Source organism: Babylonia areolata, chromosome 19, assembly GCF_041734735.1.
Source record: "Babylonia areolata isolate BAREFJ2019XMU chromosome 19, ASM4173473v1, whole genome shotgun sequence".
NCBI classification, from domain to species: domain Eukaryota; kingdom Metazoa; phylum Mollusca; class Gastropoda; order Neogastropoda; family Buccinidae; genus Babylonia; species Babylonia areolata.
In genome coordinates this window covers 27,512,268-27,527,274 of record NC_134894.1, presented here as the reverse complement: position 1 = coordinate 27,527,274, position 15,007 = coordinate 27,512,268, and the positions used below count along the sequence as shown (strand labels likewise).

Sequence of the window (15,007 nt, the reverse complement as noted above, 5' to 3'; positions counted from 1 at the left end):
GTTTTGTTTTTTTAATTAGTGCTCCATAAAGTCATATTCACAAGTACCAGTAGTTGTGGTACTTGAAAATATCATGAAATGCATCCAGTGCTGAAAGCTGGCACACAAAGCGTAGAGCAAACACCATGCAAAGCCAGAAGTCACAACACACTGGATGGAAGCCTCTGCCGGTTTTAATAAAGATGTCATGTGTGGTATCATCAGCTGCAAAATTTAGCCACTATTGCTGAATCAACCAGCCCTTTTAATATACAGTAGTTCACCACAAATCACGTAGGAAGTAAAGTCCATAACCAGTGTTACCACATATGACTCCTTATGATTGCTTTGTGTCCATTGAGATAATTCTGCCCTACTTTTGCAGTAGGAGACCCAGAGTTTCACTGTCTTTTTCCTCCCTCCCTCTCTCTCTCTCTCTCTCTCTTTTTTAATCTTCCTGATCATATCTGCATGCTTCTCATACAAGCCACAATCTTGCTTTTAATGAAACAACACTACAAAACTGTATGGTTAAGCAGATCTGGAGGTCAATACCAAGTTACAGGAATTCCAAATCCTGGAGGATAAGCCAAGATAATGTGAGGAGGTATGCGAGATTGTAATGAATGGAATGGACGTCTTCCGCAAACATGTTTTTTGCTTGCTATTTTTGCTCTCAAAGTGTGTTGCTTCCAAACAGGTAAACTCTTTTCTGGTCTAAGTTCCTCATGTGCCATCTTTACAAATCAGTTTCTGACACTTCCACAGCTCCACACTCAGCATTTTGTCCTATATTTAACTCAATGTTACACCTTCATCAATCTGTAGTCGCATGTCTGCAATTTGTTGTGGAACAATATTCGACTATTAACACATGATCTTACCTTACACTACAGAACTGAAAAGTGGTAATATTAACAGGATATTCTGTTTATAAGAACCAATACTTTCAGACTGCTTGGTCTTCCAGAAAAGCCTGTAACTCTGCTTTTTTACCAATACCCCACTCTATGTTACCTCCATTTGTGATTTTCCGTTTATGATTAGACTAGTGCAGAACTGGTGGAGTAAATTGTCATTTCTTCTGTAAAGTCATGCCTGTACTTATTCTATAACTGTAGTTGATTTCAGTTCACTGTCATTTTTTACAGTGAAGCAGAGTCAACTTGCAACACATTTCAACCTTCTGTTTTAAAATAACAGAGTTTTATAAACCATTTCTCAATACAATAAAACCTTATGAAATTCAAATAAAAACGACAGTAAAATATATTCACTTAAATAGGTCAAATCATAAATGGTGTAATATCTTTAGTATCCTTAGCTTCAAAAGAAATTGATGAATGACTCCTTTTTCTCTTCTGAATAATCCCAGAAAGTCTGATTACCTTAGTCTATATTGGGTGATGATCTTTGTACTGCTTGAAATTTCTGCTCTTCTGCCATTTTGGCAGAAATTATACAAAAATCAGCCGCTCTTCATTTGATTAACACACCTCACACTAGCTACATCATTTGTTTTGGGGATTATTTTTAAAAATTTTTTCAAAAGTGTATTTTCTAGTTGTGGAGATCTTATCAATGTTTCTCATTCTCCCATTCTGAGAAAACTGGAGCCTCTGGTGTGAGCTTTTCCAGAGAAATGCCCACGTTTAACTTCACACAGATTCAAAGCTAGTGTGTAATAATCATGTTTAACTTAAAGTCAAAAGAAATTATCAAAAAGATACGAGAATGCCAACATGATGCATGATGTTCCCTGTTCCGGCACCAACACTGCTCGACTTTCTGTAGAAATCTGATGTCTTACATATTTGTAAAAACAATCAACCAGATACAGGATTGTAATAGTATGAGAGACCAATTGTATATGATTTTATCACAATCTTTCCCTTTCTCAAATATCTGGCAAGTATCAGAAGAAATGATGGTCTGTAAAGTGTCAAGTGGGAATCAAATATTCTGTTGATCAATGCAAACTACACAAGGTCATATATCTCGTTCGCTGATATCTACTACAGCTTAGGAAGCAATTCATATGGTTTCAAGTCTTTTTGTAACTTAATTAAAAAAAAAAAAAAAAGTGAGATCTGGATAGTCAAAACGAAAATTAATAATTGCACTATACTAAATATACCAGCATCAGATAATTACAAAGCTTGAGGTTTTGAGTTTGAACCCTACAGTGTAAGACTATGAGGCTTATCATGAATTGCTGAAACTGGTGAAAGGGATTTTTTTTTTTACTCCAGCTCCTGTCTATGATTCAGCTAAGTGTCAATCACTTCATGGAGCCTCTTTGTCTTGCTTAAATTCCCTGACCAACAATGAAGAATACTAGATGTTTGTATTTCTTGGGCCTTGTTGACACCAGGATCATAATCACATTCTATTATATAAAGAGGAGCATTGAAAACAACACTGTAAGATGGTTTCAAACATAAAAGGATCTACATGAAATTAGGTACTGGTATTATTTCAGATTCTGAGGCCAGTCATGGTCTGCTCCATAGATACCTTAGTTTTAATTCCCCCCTCCCCGTTGTTTCTTTGACTCTGGTACATTTTTCATTATCAGCATATTCACATATACTTACACTGGAGGGACAGTTTCCATTCTAAAAAAAACACCAGACACTCACTCACTGACTCAGTCTGACTCCATAACTACGTAATTCATATAGGGCTTTGCAGGTGGCATTTAGCATGATTTGAAAAAAAAAAACAGACATCACTTAGCTAACATCCACTCAACAGTGGCGCAGGGTCTCCTCTCACTTTCTCAGACTCTAGTCAGTGGCCTCCTGACGTCAGACATGACAGTAATAATTCCCTGTGGATGATGGTGCTGTGACTGCAGCAGGATGAGCCTGGGAGTGGTCATGAACAGTGATAATTCCCTGTGGATAATGGTGCTGTGACTGCAGCAGGGTGAACCTAGGACCAGTAGGAGTGGTGGTGTGTGGGATATCAATCACATAGTAATGCCACTGATTGGGCAGGGAAGATAGGACAGAAACACAAACAAAATCAGGGCTTCTGAAAATGCATAAATGTGTGTCCATGATGTTTTGAAAATGGAAAGGATGCATTTCATGTTCACTGACTGGATCCCTGGCATGCTTCATTATAGTTTAAAATTTTTAGAACGTATGCATAAAAAAGTGAAAATTACTTATTTGGAGCTTCAGTCTGAAAGATGCTGGGGTCGTCTGGTTTAAAATAGAGTTGTTTCCCTTCGCCTACTGAAAACGCATCATTTCCTCCCATCCCCCAAATAAATTTCTCTTCTTTGCTGTTCACATGAGAATGCAAGCAACGTGTCTTTGAGAGCAATTCATGACTCCACTTGTTGGCCCAGAAACAGAAAATTATGACTTGAAAGTATACTTGCCTTGGCAACTGTGTAGCAATGCAGATTTGATTATAGTGCGCAGCATGAGAGTGAGCCTCTGAAGATAATCTAGGAACACCTAAAAGTTATGGTAAAAGAGTCCCTGAGACCCCCAAGATTTTTAACTTGTCAAAACTCTGAAAATATGAAAACTAAACAGACACAAATACAAACCGTTCTGCAATTTCAGCCCAATTTGAAGTCCTGTCTTCCATCTCAAAAACCTTCAGGTAATGACACGTGAGATGCATGCTGGTGTGGGTCTAGTGCTAACTACATCATCCAGGTGAAGAAACCTCAAGGTTGATGCTAATAAAAGCGATACAAAAAAGAACATGACCAACAACAAAAAAGTCATCTGCTGATGTAGCAGCAACAAAGACAAGTTTATAAATCCAGATATACTTTATTTAGATCAATTCAAAACTTTTAGAACAAGACCAAAACTCTCCATTTGAAGTTCTGTGTAAGTTCTGATAAAAATAATGTACATCATTGAACTTTTTTTTCAGAAATCTTCTAAATGTTTTACTGATAAGGGGGCACCCTAAAATGAATAAGAAATGACCAGCAGTAGCATCCTAAAATGAATTTCAGATGAATAAGTAGAGAACTTCATCAACATCAAATGATTGCTTACATAACATGATCCTCATCTCTTTGCTTACATAACATGATTCTCATCTCTTTCATACAAATAAACTTTCTATAAAAAATAAAAAAAATCTTCCTTTTTCCAGTAAGATACAGTTAACCTTTGAATGCTGCATTAGATGCTCCGATACTGAAGCTGAACAGAGCTGGAAATTTTAATCAGTTATTCAACTTTTTCAGGATTTTTTACAATTCTCTTTTTTCAGGGGGTGCACCATAGGAGTGCCTTACTGACAAAAAAATTTTGGCAAAAAATTATCCTGTACAAACATTAAAGTTATCTTGTAACTTTTCTGAATTGCATTTAACATTCCAGTTTCAAAGTGTAACGAACCCTCAGCTTTCTTCACCTGGCATTTATTCAGGAAAAGATGGTCAAACATTATAAATGGTTTTCCAGTTTCTCTGTTGTGCCAGCATGTGATGACAACACACACTGAATGTGTCCATGATTTCATCAGGACCTCAACAGTCCACATAAATAGAACAAAATGTATTAAAAGGTTTTCCTCTTGTGATCTTGACAAAAGGTTTAGCTTACCAAATGTCCAATTTTTTTTTTATATATTTTTTTTTTTAGCATTCATCAATTTACAACCATTTATTCAAAGTTCTCTGATTCAATTACACTTACAGACAAGTAAAAAAAAAAAAAAATCTCAGCTTCACTTGTTATTTTGACAAAACATCAACTGATCATGCTCAATATCTTATCAGTCATATTTAACTGATTTTACTGTATGGCTGTAGCCCAAAGTTTCACAGATCAGTCCTTGTGAGTTTAAGTTCAGTCAACACATTTGCTCATGAAGATTTTTGCATCGCAAAAATAAAAAGCATCCTTAAATCTGACTAAAAATGTCAAAAATTTTGTTACCTTGAAGGTGAATCATTGTTCAAACAACTGATAATGATCTGCTAATCAAGACTGTTTCAAGATTGTTTTAACTGTCTGCCAAGTGTTTTGCATCAAATCTTGGCAGCTCAGTCTTTCAAAGTTTTGGTGTTATCTGTCAAATACTATGATGAAACCACTGCTCAGAGATCTTAGTTTTCCTGACTTTGATCTGAGGTCAAATTAAATCCAGCATTTTCCATTTTCAGCAAAAGTTTTTTTTTTCCATAACCTGATCTAAGCCATACTGAAGTCAGTCTAGGAATTTGCAAGAAACCAATATGCATGAACATGTTCACAAAAGCAAACAAGAACACACACATGATGGTTCTCCCTGTCATATTTTTGCCAGCTCAAAAGAACTGGGAAAAAAAAGAGAAAAAAAAGACAAGTTGGAAACACCCACCTGCAGAATCGATGCCACTCATGCCTTGTGATGTTCCAGACATAGGATTTGCGTAGGGATTGGCACCACTGGACATTCCAAGATGAGGCTGAGAATGATGGGAACTTGCTGAAGACTGACCAGATGAGAAACCAGGGATGACAGGATTGGAAGGAAAGGCAGGATTCTGATGCATCATGACTGGGTAGAGGTCTGAACCAGAATTACTTGAGTCACTTTGGCCATCTCGACTGCGAGGCCAGCCTGAAACAGTGCCATAGTTTTGTTAGTGAAACTTCGATAAGACATAATAAGATTAAAAAAATTTATTTTTTTATATTTTTTTATTTTAACTTTTTGCTCATTTTACTACCCCTGGTGTACCTCTTATATATTCACTTTATTTTGCTAATGAATAAGATTATTCAGAAATGTTGGTTACTGCATATCATTACTACTGGCTAAGATGGATACATCAAACCCTTGTTTCATAGCATCATCATCAATAATTTATTAGCTAAAAAGACAGATACACCAAACCCTTCTGAAATGTTTTATTGAATAAGACCCAAAGACACTGCATTCAAAATCATGTACTGAAAGGGAAAAAAATACTCTCTTTCTGGGAGGTAAAGCATGGCATACAAAACTAAAAATTACAGAAACTGTGAATGACTATCCTAGTATCAGAAAAAAAATGCTATAACTTTATGCCAATTCCCATTTCCAAGTAAAACTTGGTCTGTATATGACAGCAATTATTATATCATGATGATTATGCCAGACCTGTGTCCTGTCCCCCTTGTGACTGTGACTGCGAGTCGTCTGGTGCTTCCTGCTTGATCCACACAGGTTGTCCAGCTGAACTGTTCAGTGACTGGGATCCCTGCCTTATGTGACTCCGTTGACCAGCTTCAGAAGAAACATGAGATGATGTACCCCCTTCATCCACCTGTGATGTTATGGACAACAGTTCGTCTGCTGATATCTGTTCCAACTTGACATATTCTATGTTGATATTGTCTTGGTGCATGTTTTGATTTGTAACTGTGGCTGATGGTCCTCCATAATGCTGCCTGAACCTGGACTGTGAAGACAATGGGCTACCACTACCCTGATTATGTGATTGAAAAGCAGCATGCTGAGCTAGCCTGTTCCCAGTAGGACCCTTTAAACCTCTGTGTGGCATTGTCCCTGTGTTAGTGCTTCCTGGCATCCTTTCAGACTGATCAACAATCATAATATCATCATCATCATTGTCATCTGATGCTTGCTCAGAACCTTTAACAGGGCCTTTGGAGTCTACACCTTTTTTCCCTGTGGTATCTGTTTTGTCTGTAGGCTGAGCATGGAAACTGTTGCTGACAAAACTCACAGAATTTTCATCATTTTTGCTGACTTTTTCATGCAGAATGTAGTCCACTTTTTCCCCTGTGTCAATATTGAGGTAGATGTGTCCCACAAGCTCCACTCCTTTCTGGAACTCCACATAGCCATTGCACAGAGATTGCAGAAACTTGGTCAGTGACCCAATAAACTTTGCTGAAGAATCCTGATCCATCTTTGATGACTTCTGTTGATGAGTGCACTGAAATTCAAAAGTAATGTTTATCAAAAACTCATCAAACAAAAATGATTTCTTCATAAAATAAAATAAAGCCTTTCTCTTATGATTCATTCCCAGTCTGTAATGTGCCCTAAAAAAATATCAGTATGACCAAGTCTTTAAAATTAAATTGGTGTAAACATGATCAATTCTTGTCTGCAGCAGTCTTAGTGCCACCAGGTCAAAGGGAATTATCAGATTTAATCAACATATCCCCTTCACAACTTCTGGAAACACATGCACACATGTGTTGCATGTGTATAAACACACATAATATACAAATCAATTTGCATCACACATTCCTACATACCACTACATTTTCCACCAAACCTTTACCTCACAAAATGAAACAAATGATCTCACCCTCCAAGCCCCTCTCTCACAATATTGAACATTTGAGCTAAAAACATTAGTGTCACACATGTGTGTTCATTACATCCAACACCAGGAACACAAATGACCCCATCCCCTCACAACTTCACTGCCCGACATTCACTGATTAATTGGTCAAAGAAGCTATTATATTTTATCTCCTTCAACTGGATGACTGATATTAATGTTGATAATTTTGTCATGTTGTGGGAGGCTGCTGTTTTAAGCACTACTTCTTGACAGCACTGCTTTCATGAAAAAAAGAAAAAGGATACTTATATAACACACTCTCCAGAAATCTGCTCTAGGTGCTTTACAAAACACTTTTGTTTACATGATAACACATATTATTAATAATTATTCATACATCAATGTTACTTACACACACTGAAATGTGACAAACACACACACATAGAGAATGCATACATCATTTCAATATAAAATCCATGAACACAGCAGCTGTCCTCCACATATAGGCATGCACAAATACACACATGCAGACACACATGCAGACACATATACGTACACGTGCGCTTGCGCACACGATCAAACACACACTAGTACATATTCATACACATGCATGTGTATGTGTACACATACATACATACACACCTTGTCAAGCACACCATGTGCACAGAAGTGGACCTGCCACAACTGAACTTATTGCTGGGGGAAGAGGTGAGTTTTTAAACCAGATTTGAAAGAGGCAAGGGAGTCAGAATGACAGAAGTTACCAGGGAGCTTGTTCCATGTCTTTGGCGATTGAAAAGAAAATGATCTGTGTCCTTAGGTCTTAGTTCTGACTTTAGGTATCCTGAGAAGTAAAGTATCAGAGGAAGAATGGAGCTGGCGAGAAGAATTATAGGAGTAGTTCAGAAAGATACTTTGGGCTAGATCCGCTGATTGCAGAAAAAGTCAGAGTGGACTGCTTATAGTTATAGTCTATTCGATCAGAAACAGGCAACCAGTGGAGAGACCAGAGGAGAAGAAAAACATCGTCAAATTGAGCTCTTAAAATGAGTCTGGCAGTGTTATACTGAATTTGTTGAAGTCTGTCTGACAGATATTTGGGAAGGCTGGCCAAAAGAGAATTACATTAATTCAATCTTGAGAAAACCAAAGCACATACAACTTGTATGCGAGCGTTCTGGTTGCATCAGTTGAGGGATAGTGGCTGATAGAACTGATTCTACGCAATTCCAGATAGGTAACTTTACAGATTACCGAAATGTGCTGTTGGAAGGAAAGAGACTAGTCTAGGATTACACCAAGACTGCAAACAGAAGGAGAATGTCAAACAGGTGTGCTACTGATCAGAACAGAATCAGGAAAGAAAGGATGCTGACGAAACTTTTTTGGACAGTCAATCATAAATTTAGTCTGTCATTCAATTACAGCTCACTGAGACTGAGAGTCCTCCAGTCCTTCAAGGCAGCAATGTAGTTACGTACTCCTATGTTTGAGTTACCAGTGCATCATCATCTTCTTCTTCTTTGTTCATGGACTGCAACTCCCACGTTCACTCGCATGTACACGAGTGGGCTTTTATATGTATGACCGCTTGTACCCTGTTATTTAGGCAGCCAATCTCCGTTTTCGGGAGTGTGCATGCTGGGTATATTCTTGTTTTCAAAATCACCAAATGCTGACATGGATTACAGGATCTTTAACACGTTTATTTGATCTTCTACTTGTGAAAACACACACAGGGGGTTCAGGCACAAGGGGGTTCAGGCACAAGCAGGTTTGCACATGTTGATTGATGCAGTATATCAGTTTCAGCTACGGAGGCGAACTGACAAAGTTGAGTATCATCAGCAAAGCTCTCATTCTCAAGCAACATCACATGCTGACTGATGACTGATGACATCCGACCCAGGAGCTGCATACAACACGAAAAGAATGGGACCTAGGACGGACCCCTGTGGAACACCATATCTCAAGGCAGATACACTGGAATATCTACCACTTACACACACATAAAATAGGCAGAGATAGGTTGAGGGGGTGTGACAGAATATTTTATTATCAGGATGTACATTGGGACAAATCTTGCATTGGGGGTATGAAGTCTGTTAAGTTGGAGGGAAGTGGGAAGCCATGGTGGGATAGAGTTTGGGCAGGGAGGCATGGTGGGTAAAACTGAAAGAAGGCCAGCCTGCACAGTCTTAACACGTACTACTTAGCAGTGATCCCAAATTGAAAATGCAACAGAGTTTTCAATATTTTGATGGGTAGGATTTCATTTTTGCTTAAGATAAAAAGAAATTTGAGTAGGCATGTAAAGCAAACGAATAAAAATATATGTAACAAGAAGGGGCATAAAACTTAAAGGACTGAGACTGGTGACAGGTAAAAAAAAGAAAAGGAAAAAAAAAGACCCTGCCACTAATACTACTAGTACTACTGGAGACAGTTCAACAACTCGGCCTGCTTATTATCATTAAATATGGCCATTTTATAACATCTGGCATTTACAGAACAGAAAGTCAGAATCTAGTCTCCTTTATGAGAAGCTTTAGTTTAATTTTCAATTTCTTTTCTGAAACTTACCAACATCTGTTAGTGTTACAGATACTTCCCTGCTGGCCAAAGATTAGTATACTATAATGAGCATGTAACAAGTTTCACAATCATGATTTGCACTGATCAGCTCTGGTGATAAGCAAATGGCATTAGATCTAGTACTACTACTAGTTACAGTACTTGTACCACCACACAGAAGTCGGGCTTGTGTAACTGGAAGTGGTTATGAATAATTAACATACAATTCTATTTCAATCATTTTCTACATGTAAGAAATCTTATTTCGTTAATATTTAGATTTTACGTGGTTAATTGATGTGTTCGTGTCCTATCGTTTGATTGCAGAGCTGCATTTTGCTTTGGACCATTTCATGTTTGTTTCACTGTTTGCCCCGGTTCCAAATAAAATTAGATTCTATATTCATAGGCGTTTATGCTTGTTTCATTTCCTGTATTTGGGTTTCAAAGGTTAACATCAGCAACTCTGATAATTCCCAATATAAAAGGATTGGTACGTTACATACTGGGCTTCTATACGTTTTCTTCGTATCAAACCGGTAGCCCCAATTTATTTCGAAAAGCGATCATATTCATCAGTTCCGACAACTCGATATGGAGACCAGAGATGGCGGACAAATTCTTGTATTTACTGAGCACGCGATCGAGTTCTACCCCACAAAACAATAACATACAAACAAAACTCTTTGTCTACTAATGCTTTATCATCCAGCTTTACAAAATACGAACATAATGCAGGTATTTTTTTAAAAGCAACTAATAAATTCTTTACCTTTGTGCTGTCGACCACAACACTAGCCTCAGTTTCGCTGTAAGAGCCTCCACTTCGATAAGCCAAGCTGATAAGGTCAAGGTTACGCTCATCCGTCGACCAACCGCAGCGAACCATCATAAACCCCAAGCTGAAAACAAAGAGCGCATACTTTCTCTTGTTGTATATTCGGTCCTAACCCCACAGACTTACAATGTACGTCCGAGTCTTAACCCAAAGTAACCAGCAGCATGCAAATTGTTGGGTAGGTATTTCCAAGTGCTAATGATCCAGTCGGAGCGACCATCTCATCATCATGGGTGTACAGATACAGTCCAACGATTGTCAAATGTAAACACATCTGTTTTTGAACGCTTTCTGCACCAGGAAAAGTTTGTCCACAAGTTCCTTCTTTTCAACGTTTTTTTTTTTTCAACGGTTAATAGCATGGGTGTCTGAGGGTAAACGCGAACGGGCAAGTCTAACTGCGAAGTTGTTGACGGGCGCAATAACCGAGTGGTTAAAGCGTTGGACTTTCAATCTGAGGGTCCCGGGTTCGAATCACGGTAACGGCGCCTGGTGGGTAAAGGGTGGAGATTTTTCCGATCTCCCAGGTCAACATATGTGCAGACCTGCTAGTGCCTGAACCCCCTTCGTGTGTATACGCACGCAGAAGATCAAATACGCACGTTAAAGATCCTGTCGGTAACCCATATCAGTGATCGGTGGGTTATGGAGACACGAAAATACCCAGCATGCACGAACGAACCACGACAGAGTCATCGGCAAGTTGATGTTGGTCGTGTAACGGAAAGAAGAAGAAGAAGAAAGAACATACAGTGAACAACGAAAACAGAATCATGTCACTGGTCTTGAAACTCGTTAGATTTAACTATATATCTCACTGGAACACTGTGGAACCGATTAACTGTTTTACTAGTATGGCTGACTTTGATCACTGTGACACTGACATGCACTGGCACACACAAACTCAGTCACATTTAAACACTGACACACCCCACCGACACCACACATCCTTTTGAGATTTCAGTTTGTCTCTCAAGGACCGTCTGAGGCATCATAGTCACTGCGTCAGTTCTGACACTCAGTGAACTTTCATGTACGCGGCCGGCTAAGCTGGCACTGCAGATGAGTACCTGACAGTCAGCATAACCCAACACGCTTCGGTCAGGCCTCAGTTGACTGCATGCCTGTATCATATTTGTATACCTGTCAGAGTGGATTCTTCTGCAAATTTTTGCCAGAGGACAACTGCCGATCGACACTCAGTGACTCCGTCTTCAGTTCAGTGCGGCCCGTCAGTAGTTTCGCGGCCATGCCGTGGGTTCTTTTCCAGTGCGCCAAGTAGGTATACTATACGTCAGTGCTGTACACGGGACCTCGAATTATCGTCTCATCCGAATGACTACACCCTCACGGTAGACGCCGCGCTCAACTACTGAGTTCTATTTTCCAGTCAGACTTGGGAGAAAGGGCGCCGGAGACCGCCGGAGTCAAATGTACACCCGGCGGCCGCACCGGACTCCAGTCTCCATATCATTGCAGCTGAGCGGCGTCCGTTGGCCATTCCCGGCTGCCACTCTTTTGAGAGTGCTCCGTCAATAACTGTGCAACATCTTTTGCACCAATACACTCACATCAAAACAAGACACGGAAGCGTCAGTGTCGTGTCGATAGCCCCCCCCCCCGCACCGCGGCCCACTGGAGGAGGGGGGACGATTGTCTCGACGCCCTAGGAGGAGTCAAGCGCCAGCAGGAGAATGACCCCGTCGCTGGTTCCAGCGCTAACTGCCCCCGGCCCTCCTCCACCTCTCACTTCAGGCAGGTGAGAGAAGCCAGGCGACAAGATGACAACCCTTGAACTTACACGGTCCGTAGTACTGTGGCATGCATGGGTAGCTGCGCAGATCGCCTACATACTAGTAGTGACATACTGGATCATAGATAGTTGGGCTGTCTCTCCAAAAAGCGTCGAGCCTGCTCTTGAAACTGTAAACTGATGGAGCTGTGACCACGTCCTCAGGCAGGCTCTTCCAGATGTTCACAACTCTCTGGGAGAAGTAACTCCTGCGTACTTTGAGCCTGCATCGTTCTTAGGCCAATTTCTGCGCACAATGTCTTGTGGTGGGGCTGCCATTCCCGAATGTCCAAACTCCAAAACAGGTCGCACGAGGCTTTTGTACAGCTGGATGAAAAGCTCTGGGCATAGGAAATCGAACATGCGTCGAATCATTCCCCGGCCACCACTTGGTTTGCCTCCAGTACTGGGAGCCTGACTCAGAAGGGGCAGCAGGGCTGACTCTCGGCCACGTCTTGACGGGAAGGAAGCTAGCTGAAACACCCTTGCACAGGAAGCACGGTGAATACCCTGGTGGTCGAATAAAAGAAAGATGGGGAGGAGGAGAGCCAGAAGGAGAAGAAACGCAGAGGCTAACACATACACAATGTCCGAGAACAGGGGAATGGGGGTGGGAGGGGGGGTGGGGGGGGGAGGAAGAAGAAAAAAAAGGTACATCTTCCAAATATGCAAAAAGAAGTACAAAACAAATAACCAGGGGATGAGAAAGAAGGAAGGAGTGACAGGCCGGACCGTTAAACCAGGTACAGGACTGTATGACCCCACCCCCACACACCACTGCTCCACCACACCCGAGGGGGACGGGCAGAAAGACAATCCCGCGTCCTCCGCCAGAGAGAGAACAACAGAAAGAAACTGTCCAGTGACTAAACAATATACACCTCTCTCTATGGCAAAACATGTTCATCATGAGAAAAAAATATTTGTACAGAAAATAAATATTTCCATCTCAATATAGGGGGAGGGAAATCAGCGCCCCTCTCGCCCAACATTTAATTGACGACTGGTCAAAGTATATGAATACGGAACCACACCTAGCAGTAACGTAAACAGTACGAAATTACGCCGCGGATATCTTACATGAGCAGACAGAAAAAAGACAAATAATATATGTGTATAGCTAAAACAAAAATGGCGACATAGAACTAGCACAATGCCAGTAAATGAGCTTTCCTCAACAGCTAGTGAAGCCTGGTCTAAAACAAACTTATAGAGACCGGAACGCAGTCTCTTCCAACTGGCCGCACAGGTAAGTGCAGGGCCTGCAGGTACCCTGACGGAACCCTGGGGTGATCGAACAGCCAAACCCATCCCCTTCAACTGACTGAAGAGGAACCGGGGTACCACTGGACAGACCGACCAGAAGGCCTTCCAGTCCAAAACTGTCCGTGAGAATACAGAGAAATAAGGAGAGAAGTTCAAACCTGAACCCTGAGCAGTTCTTTGGAAAGGAAAATAACCGCAAGAGCTGCAAGGACCACATTGCCACACGATCATACCAACTCACATACACTCACATACTCCTGTGTATGGCAACCCTATCGTCGCAAAAGCTGAATCCATGCCGTCTTCCACAGGAATGACGAAACAGAAAAAAAGATGTTTTAACTGCCGACCGTGACAATCTGAAGGTATTTGCTGATGGGTCACTTCTGAGTCATACCAGCACTTAAAAGGGGAAAGAAAGCATACAAAGCTGATAACAATCAATTTTTTTTTTAAACTGCTGAATGTATTGCGATTCCGATCGAGGCTTAGGGTTTTAAACTGTCCACTTGATTATCCTGTTCCATTCTGAACCCAGGTTCTCATGTGTGTGGATTCAAAGTCTGTATTCTAGCCTATACACTGAGTTCCAATGAACTGAAGAAAAATGCAACCTTAAAACAAAAATTACTCTGATTTTCGGAGGAACAAACACAGTATTTCACATCTCGAAATTATTCCTAGTGAATAAGCCGACAAAGCTGAAAAAGAAAGAAAGACAAACAAACAAAAACAAATGAACAAGGAAATAGGAAGTGTTGCAGTGAACTGTTCACTAAATATATCATACATGTGTTGGAAAAAGGAAATAGGAAGTGTTGCAGTGAACTGTTCACTAAACATATCATACATGTGTTGGAAAAAGGACAAAGGATTGGAACAGGAGATTACTCACATTGGCTTCAGTCAAGGGTGTGCCCAAGAAGCGTATGTTGACTTCAGGATATCGTTCAATTTCAGTTATATCCTACTCACCACAGCATATCGACATTAAGCCCGTCGGTAAAGTTTGAGTGTGCGTGCTATCTGGGCAAATCAGTCTTAAACGATGCACATCCTGGCTTTCAGAATCCGAGAGAATTTCAGGGTGGTTCCATCTGTATTTATGACACAAAGGGTGGGACCATAATTCTGTCGGGGCGCCTTTCATAGGGTAGAACTCCGATTAAACTTTAACTTCCAGGTAGGTCTCATTAAATTTTAATCAGTCAATGCTGCCCAATGTCAGGGCGCCACCTCACTGAGAATCATGGTTTGAGATTTGAACCTCTGAAAGGCAGGA

General features: G+C 40.5%; 1 protein-coding gene across 1 annotated transcript in view; it reads right to left on the bottom strand.

Moving 5' to 3' along the window:
* The window catches only part of LOC143293572 (uncharacterized), a 57,846-nt gene extending 47,170 nt beyond the window's left edge, over positions 1–10,676 (bottom strand). Inside the window, exons 1-3 of the mRNA XM_076604555.1 lie at positions 10,602–10,676; positions 6,094–6,895; positions 5,329–5,571 (exon numbers count right to left, since the gene is read on the bottom strand). Of these exons, the coding sequence (XP_076460670.1) occupies positions 5,329–5,571; positions 6,094–6,868 (1,018 nt within the window). The 5' untranslated portion in view covers positions 6,869–6,895; positions 10,602–10,676. The remainder of the gene's footprint in view (positions 1–5,328; positions 5,572–6,093; positions 6,896–10,601) is intronic.
* Positions 10,677–15,007: the final 4,331 nt, after the last annotated feature.